General features: G+C 37.7%; 1 protein-coding gene across 1 annotated transcript; it reads right to left on the reverse strand.

Annotated features, from left to right (window-relative positions):
- Window positions 1-245: 245 nt before the first annotated feature.
- On the reverse strand, window positions 246-8,634 carry hibadhb (3-hydroxyisobutyrate dehydrogenase b). The gene is made up of 8 exons (XM_083917670.1): window positions 8,555-8,634; window positions 7,426-7,586; window positions 7,231-7,340; window positions 7,027-7,148; window positions 2,143-2,276; window positions 1,733-1,809; window positions 1,483-1,639; window positions 246-937 (listed from the first exon to the last, which is right to left on the reverse strand). Exons 1-8 carry the CDS (start codon window positions 8,622-8,624, stop codon window positions 779-781), a joined length of 990 nt encoding a protein of 329 aa, XP_083773796.1. The 5' UTR covers window positions 8,625-8,634; the 3' UTR covers window positions 246-778.
- Window positions 8,635-9,462: the final 828 nt, after the last annotated feature.

Below are 9,462 nucleotides of genomic sequence, written 5' to 3' on the forward strand. Positions count from 1 at the left end.
TTTGAATAAATGACAGTTATGCAACACAGAGCAGGAGTTATGGCATCACCACAACAAACCAGCAGCAATAACTCAATACATGTGGGACTTCCAGTTGTTTTATATTAAAAAAAACAAAAAAAAAAAAAAAACCTGTTAACTTGAACGTCAGTAAAACATTAACATCCAAATCCAGAAATGAAAAAAAAAAATTAAATTGAAAAAGGAAGGTGATAAATTAATTGTTCACAAAATTAAGACATCAGGATTTTTCTTTATTTCCTAACAGAATAAGATATGACACTCTTACCCAAAGTAACATTTCCATCTTCAAAAGAAATATTCCCAACAAACAGAAAAAAACAGCAACATAAAGAAATCATCAGAAATATTGATAAATATGTGGAGGCTAAACCGTTGACATTCAGAGCTAATGAGTTGTCTTTTAAACACCACAGTTTCCCAACCAGCTCTTTGCATTACAAGTATTATCTGCAAAGCTGCAACTTCTTGACAGTCTACTAATCTTTTGGATCCTCCATATATCTGATAAGTCACTTGATTCTAAACTGAAAGGAGTGTTGCATATTAAAAAGGCTTAATCACACAGGTAACATGATTTCCAATAGTAGATAAGTGCTCACATGATCTTTCATGCTGTGTTGGAGCCCTCTTGGCTTCATGTCTTTCACAGGTCTGAAAAAGAAAGTCTTCGGGGGCAAAATGCACCCAAACTACACTATGTTAGTCCTGTGCCGGGCCAGGCCTTGCGAGGCTGTGGACGGGGTGGAGGCTGACATTACTGGCCCTCCTCCTCACGCAGGAACTGGAATACGGAGGAGAAATCTTTATTGGCGTAACCGCGTGCGCACATCATACGGTAGATCTGATGTGCTAGGGAGCCAAGAGGGACAGGAGTCTTTGTGTTTGTGGCGGTGTTCTGTGCCAGGCCGAGATCCTGAAAAAGAAAGCAAACATACATTAGAAAAACCAATGAAGCTGAAAATTAAATCTAAAACCAAAACCACCAGTCCACACACACCACAGAGAATTTCTTTATGTTGTAATAATATGGGCTTCATTTCCTTTGAAGAGGGATGTAAACTACTGCCGAGTAGTTCACTACATCATTTTAAGAGGTGTGACCTGAGATTGTATTTTGTTTTTTAACAGATCCCTGTCACATGCATAGCATATGGCTTAGAAATGAGTTCCTGACTGACTTGTGCTAACTCTAATACATATGAGTGAAAAGAAAAGAATGAATAGTTTAAGTAGTAACCAAATATTGGGCTATTGGGGAACAAAGTATTTCTCTGCACCAATTAGAGAACAAATGATAACTGCCATAAAATATGCTTTATTTCCTCAGATTTTTGATGACAAGGTCAACTTGTACAAAACTAAAGATGAAATGTTTGTTGAACCACTAATGCGCAAACATAATTGCAGTCTCAGGAAATTGAGTTCGGTACAAAGTAACAGGTCATTAAAGTAACTGACCTTAGCCATCAGCTGGGTGCCGAAGCCTCCCTGGTAGTTATTCCCAGAGGGGACTCCCTCCATGACTCCAGGCACGGGGTTGTAGGTGTCACTTGACCAGCAACGACCTGAACTCATGTTCAGGATCTTGGCCAACAGTTTAGGATCAAGGCCAAGTCTGTGAATGAAGATGAATCCCATGTTACTTAGTGCTGCATTTATCCACAATCTTTAAAATGGCTCCATATAATTTGTAACCAAGAGAGTTCACCTGACTCCCAAGTTCATTGTCTCTGAAGTCCCAATCATTCCAATGGCTAAAAGCATGTTGTTACAGATTTTAGCAGCCTGTAACAAGTGGACAGTACATTAGAATTCAATAGCCTGTACACCATGTCAGAGGTACTTTACCCTTTTACCCAATGGAGCATCGCAGATCTGCTGAAATCTACTGTTGTTTGGTCATTCTGCCCTGCACATCATCCGGCGGATTTCAGCAGATCTCCGAAAGTATCTCTTATTACTTTAATTTTATGACTCACATATTGATTTTATTAAAGTAATGACTAAAAAGGAAAAAAGTTCAACTATCTTTACACCCGAAACACATTGGAAAAAAAAGAAGAAACACTTATAAAAATGACAAATGCATTGTGACAGCTCCTGGAAAATATGACCTACCTGTCCAGTTCCGACCTGACCACAGTACACCACATTAGCTCCCATGCAGGTGAGCAGTTCTTTGGCTGCAGTAAATTCCTCCTCAGCTCCCCCAACCATAAAAGTCAGTTTACCCGAACTGGCAGCGCCAACACCTAGGAATGGGAAGTTGTACTTACACTTTATACAATAAACTATGTGCAAGCATGCAAAGATGGCTGGTGTATCATGATTTGATTTTTCTGAAAGTATCAGCAGTTGAAATGGAGTGAACACAAGGAAATTGAAAGCAATCATAAATGTGCGAATAGTAACCACTGTTAATCATAGCAGCTGTTTCAAGGTACCTAGAATAGCATCCAGCTACGGTCCTTTATGATTAATATTTGGATTTGGGATTAATTGACTGATGAGTTTGGTGATTCCAACCCGAGGGAATTTTGAGAATTACAGACTGACCCGACCTGAAACTGGTGGGCAGGCCAATTGAGTCGGGCAGAGAATCAAAGCTCTGCTATGCTATGCAACATAATTCAGATAGATGGGGTGGGAACAAAGGAAGAGAGAATGAATTGAGTGACTAACCAAATGCAATGTTTATAACAAAGACTAATATACAGTATACATATAATATAACCTACACTCATTCATAGCTAGTAGGTATGGGAGCGGAAACAAGACTAGTGCGCCCAGTTCAACGATGATTGAGATTTGTAAATGAGAATCAGGCGTCAAAAATAGAATTTAATTACATTTCTGTCTTTACAGCATCTGGCTCCAACTGTCTGCATCCCACAACGACTTTGTGGCTAGAACTTAGTACGTGGGACCGGAAAGCATTGATTTCCATCAAGGCTACACTGACCACCTTCTGACATGCAGGACGGTGCATGTTCATTTCCAGAGACGGCCTCAGCAATGGTTCAAACTCCTTGTCCGCCAACCATTTGTTCACAAACTTGCGATTCCCTTTATCTAGGTAGTTTAACACTGTGTGAGTGTAAAGGGACCTTCTTGTAAAATTATCAAGCAACAGTCAATGAGCATGCTCCGATTTAATAAATGATCTACGTAGAATCTCACCACGCACCTATGCAATGATTTAATTCACAAAAACTTTAGTCAGATATTAGAAACTAGTAACAAAACTGTACCTCTGAAAATGGCATTTAAGACTTTTAGAGTTTTAATTGCTATAAATTGATTTATCACCTTTAAAACGTTTTTTTAAGAGTCCACAGACACCCTGAATAAATGGGGGAACCATTACAGCCATTTAGGTGTTAACAGCATGTCTGAAAGTATGTCTTTTAAAAAAAAAAAAGATTTGGATGAGGACAATAACCTATGTAGCCTGTTCTTACTGGGCAAGTCAGTCCAAAGCCTCAGGACACCGTTGGAAAAAGTTTGTCAGACCTTTCCTAGATTAAAAAAACAGCCGTTTCTGGTTCCATTTGTAAATTTGACGGTGCATTCGGGTTCACGTGGGGTTAAAAGCTCAGTAATATCCAATAACCAGGTGCAAGCCACATGGGTGCCAAGAAATGAACCAACATAGTCTTAGAATTAATCCTTAAGTTTACAGGAAGCCAAGATGGGTGTTATACGTTTCCCCCTCCCCCTAGTCCTCACAAGCGGTCTGCCGGCAGCATTTTGTATAAACTGGAATCTAGAACAACTGTGCTGCTGCAGACAGGTGGGAGTTACAAGAGTCACGCTGAGAAATAATAAAAAACATGGGCGATGGTTTCAATATTCATACAGAATAACAGTATCTTTTTAAATTATCTAGATGTAGAAACAAGATTTACCAAGTGAGTCAAGATGCGAGACCGACAGACTACTGTCATTCACAGTAAGAATACTTGGGAGTACGGTATGATCAATAGCTTTGTTCCCACAGAAAACTTTAACTTCTTCTCACAGACAGTGATGTAGAATTTGGAGAGAGTACCTGAAATGAGAATTCTACATAACATTGAAAGCTGATAGTGAATGACTATATATATATATATATATATATATATATATATATATATATATATATATATATATATATATATATATAGTCATATATATATTATTGAATTTATGATTGATTATTGTAATTCTTTAAATCTACTCTTCAGTTTCTAAAGCTACTAAAAAAACAAGTGACAACACACCCTTGCAGCACACAAACCGGTAAAACCTGTACAAAATATCCAGTTCATGGTTCAAAAGCAAACATGCATATCGCTCTCTTTAGTGGGACAATTACTACAGAAGCATTCCTTTCAACCATGCAAATGCTAACACTTCACTGACACATTAATGGGAGAACTGAGACTTCAAACTAGAGAAGCAGTGTTGTTTACTCCATAGGTTTTGGGAGAGAAAAAAAAACAACTAATCTAACACCTTACAAGTGGGCATTTTTGTAAATCGTAATAGTTTTGTTGCTCTGGAAAATTGGGTGGTCATTCCATATCAGAGATGTCCCCAATATAATCCTCCTCTAGGAAATAACCAAGTACGATCGAGATATATGGAAAAAACATATTTCTCTTCTCTACCACCAGTTTACCGGTCTCTAGTTCTGTTATTTCAGACCTCTACTCTGGCCTTCAGTACGGTTAGCATTACAGTCCAAGAAAAAATGAAAGATGGCTCTTATCTCATCTGTTACTTACATTTTTTTTCACACAAAGACACAACTATCAAACACATGCTGACTCAATTATGTCCCCACCAACATGTGTGCTTTTATGTTAAAACTTAAAACCACACTGGATTAAACAGTCACTCCCATGCCACTGTACTTCTTTTGATTTCTGTCTGACCGCTGGAGATGTTCAAAAAGTTTAATTTTGGTGATTGACATGAAAGTGTCAAATCAAAGTATGACATACACTTGAGTTTGCACTAGTTAACTGCCGGCACCCCACACACACACACAAGTTCAAGGCGGAAAGTTGGACGACTTTAATCCGTGTGCACTACCACAGGACGGAAGCATATAAATCATTACTAATCTTTAGGGCCGGGCAATAAAACGGGCCAAAATCAATTCAAAGAAAAGTGGCTGTCTTGACGTTGACGAGGCCAAGTTCAAACAAACTGTGTTTCTGTGTGGACCCCCAAGAAAGTCAGAGAGTTACAGCTTGGAACGTTTGTGCAGGCAGAAGCTGCTCCTCATTTGCCTCTTCTTTAGAGAGATGATGTTGCTGGTCTTTATAAACCAGACTGGACCCAACTCAACTTGCAATAATTGAAAAATAAGTGCTGAAATGCAAATGTCTACTTACAGCCCATTCCCTGCATTCTACACATATACTACATATACTGTATTAAATGTCAGAACTCATGATGACACAAGGTAGACTATTTTATCTCCTTCCTCAATAATGTAGAGCAAAAACTACTAGTTGACTGTTCACGCAACCGAAAATAAATCTGACTATTTTGATAATTGATTCATTGTTTATGTAACTTTTAAAGCAGAAATGAGTGATAGATCGAATAATCAAGATGATTAATGCCTTTTTGAGATAATCAGCATCATGCTGATATCTGCAGATAGCCTTGTCTGTGTGGCTGCCTGCAGGAACGAAGTTAACACTCTTCCTTGGGGCACTTTTGCCATTGTATGGGCTGATGTCAGCATCAAAGTAGCAAGCCTTCAACCAGCTAAACTAGAGGACAGGGCACAAAATAACTACTGTATGGGAGTCCCCAGCACACCACTCCGACTTCTAATGAGGAAATATTTATCAAATTTGTCATTTGGGATGGTTATGTAAGCAAGTGTAACTGTGAAGCCTTTTAAGGGACTGTCCACACATCAAAGACTACACTAAACAATGCAGACATTAACAGTTTTAAATATTCATTTTGGAAATTTTGCATTTTTTTTGTTATTATTCAAATAGTAGCATTTTATCAGAAACCAAAAACAACAACATGATATCAGTATCATATTCATCGGCCATCAGCAGCCTCGTTCTCGAAATATTGGCATCAGCCATTGAAAAACCCTTATCAGTCAACCACTTAAGGAAATGGCAAACAATCACTAGATCTAGCTTCTCAAATCTAAATATATATTCTTGCCTTTTCAGTCATCCATGATAGTAAACCAAATATATATATTTTTTTTACTGTTGGTTTTGTGCTTGGCAAAAGTCTGGCAACACGGTACACATCATCATACAGGGGTCACAACAACCGAAACAATGCCAAATTAACCGCCGTCTGCCATGAATCTTTGCATGTAACTTACCATTTAAAACTCTACAGTGCTTTTGAGAATCAATACAGTATTACAAAACATGATATTGTGATGATCAAGTGTATAAATATTTTCTTACACCCTTAATGGCAAAACAAGATGTCACCATGGCTACTTTTTTGTTATTTGCTGACGTTAAAAGACAATTAATCAAGGAAATCAGTTGATTGATTGATAATGAACGGCTACTTGCAAAAAAAAGTTCAATAAATTTTAGATTGGTTGGAATGAAAATGCAGTGAATTTCACAGGTAAATAAACTTAAGAGATAATATATGTTCTCAAGAAGTATATTCTCAAATCGACAGTTTATTGAAAACACCAGTTGTTGCTTATCTATTTATCCTTCAGTGAGGGCTGACTAAATATCAAAAACACCTCTTGTTATATTGCAGCGTCAGTTACAGCTTCACAATAGCCTGTAAAATGATCATAAAGTGAAATCAACACCTCTCTTATAGAATAAACATTATTATATTTGTAAGGAGGCCTTTATTGCAGAACCTTTGTATTAGGCAATATTAGTTTTATCTCGGTGAAGGCTACCTGACAACCGAGTACGTATTCAAAGATTAGACAGTGATTTGTGTTGGATATAATACAACCTACATCTTGATTAAAAACGTAAAACGTACCTCCTGATACAGGTGCGTCCATAAAAACTGCCCCCATCTTCTCAGCAGCAGCAGCCATCTCTTTTGACACAGATGGGTCGATGGTGCTGGAGTCAATGAGCAGGGAGCCTTTCTTCACCTTTCTGTTGATAAAAGTACATGATTTAGACTCTGACTTAAATCCAGGAAGTTATTACGTACGGAAAAAGAGAAATCGAAGAGTACTTTAGGATGCCATTGGATCCAGTGTACACATCTGTGACATTGGGACTAGAGGGGAGCATGGTGATAATGCGGTCTGCCTTCTCTGCTACCTCAGCAGGATTATCTACAATCTGAAAAAATAGAAAATGACATGGTAAGAAGAGATCATACACGTGAAAACTGTTAAAAAAGTGTGAGTATATTTTACACTCCCACCTGAGCGCCCAGCTCTTGCACTTCCTTGCAGGACTCCGGGAACACATCAGTAGCAATGACTGGGTATCCGTGCTTCAGCAAGTTCTTTGCCATTGGGTTTCCCATATTGCCCAGACCGACAAATCCCACTGGTGTCTTTGAGGCCATCGACCTTGTGGAGGCTACAACGTGACGGCAAAATGGATATGACAAAGTATCCTTGTTACATCTGAACGTTATTTAATTGGTAAATAATTCACATTAATAATTTCTCTCCAATCCAAGTAATGGAAACCCTAACTAAGATGTAATGTCTTTAAATGTCACTAGGTATGTAATTCTAGTGTAAGTGCCTTAAGTGGCAAAGTCATCTAATCTAATGGTACCAAGCCTTTTCCATATTGACTTAGCTACTGATAACAGAGCATTCTTCTGAATGACAAGCCCCGTATGTCATTGTAGGTTAAAAGAAATAAGTTAAATATATAACTTAATAGTGGAGTTCATCTTCACACTAATAACAAAAAAAGACAAACATATACTGTGAAGTGGTTTTACTAACATGTGTTCACCCACACAGGCCTACTGCTTATGGAAACGATAACGATCGTGTGTAAAATGAAAGAGATCGCAAGAGATACATAAATAAGGATTCCCCCTTCTTTTTAGATTAAATGAATAAGATGAATGGTTTTCCCAAGCTCATCTGTTTAAGTGGCTACAAAGAGCCATCTCCATCTTTCTGCAAAGAAACGGACTTGACAAAGTGCACGGTGACAGACATTACATAATGTGCCTTAAATAAAGAGAAGGGTCACAGGGTTAGGACACAAGTGCATATGTCGACGAAATCCGCCATTTAGAGTTTCTTGAGCATTGCAGACTAAAGCATTGGCTGTTAGCACGTAGCTCTGGCACACAAATAAAACATATGTTTAAAGCTTCTTCACCGGTACATTGTGAACCGAAGTCCCTGCAACAGCAGCTAAACACGGTAAAACGTTAGCAAAAATTAACCCAAACTTTCCTCCAACGTTTCAAGCCAAAGTGGTGTTTTCAAGTCATAGAGCGTTTAAGTAACGACCTCAGTTTCTAAAGTAAGCGCAGAGACGCACACAATGTGTTCACGGTGTCAGTTTGTTCTCCTTACCGAATGCAAAGTCAACATGCTTGCAACACCTTCCAATTAGGTACCGAGACCCTCTCAACACAGCGGCCATGCTTCTTTCCTCTGACCTTACGTATGACGTAACATTAGCGACGTATACTAATGGCGTTTACCCCGTCCAATCAAATGATAGATATACGCACACGGCCTCCCGAATTCAACCAATAAGATGCAGGGGCGGGACTAGAATATATTGTCTACGTGTTTCCGGTATAACAGATATATTTGTTATTTCCTTTATGTTGTACATATTAATGACTTTACGTGTTTCAGATTGTCTTATCCATGGTGGTGGGATAATTTACAATACCACAGTGTAAAAAATACTCATCATCATTCATATATGTCATTATTTAATATTACTGACATTTTAATGTGTAAGACAATCTGAATATATCATATAGTTATAGGCCCATTGCAACGATATAGCCTACTGGTCTATGAAAATGCATTGTATTTTATGATTAAGTTGAGATTGAACGTGGTGTGTAAAATAATTGAAATAAAATTCATTGCCGTTCACAGCGGTCAAAACACACAGACATTTATTGTTTCCATACATCCTTATAATACAAAGTAACTAGTAACTAAAACTAACTTTTGAAATAAATGTTGTGAAGTAAAAAGTCCAATGTAGACTATACTAAAGTATAAAGGAGCAGTGAATGATTATGCACTTGTAGTTAGTTCCACCACTGCTTATAGCTTTCAAATGTATGTAAATGCCTCAAAATGATATATATTGAAATATTATAAGTAGTTACACAGATATTTAAATATATTGTCTGATTTCTATTTTGAATTGTATGTGCGGGTTCTTTTTAGTCCATTTGCATTTTTGAATATTTTATTTTATGTATAATAAAGATTACAATTATTATAATTCTTGT

The sequence above is a fragment of the Echiichthys vipera genome (assembly GCF_963691815.1).
Source record: "Echiichthys vipera genome assembly, chromosome: 8".
Classification (NCBI taxonomy): domain Eukaryota; kingdom Metazoa; phylum Chordata; class Actinopteri; order Perciformes; family Trachinidae; genus Echiichthys; species Echiichthys vipera.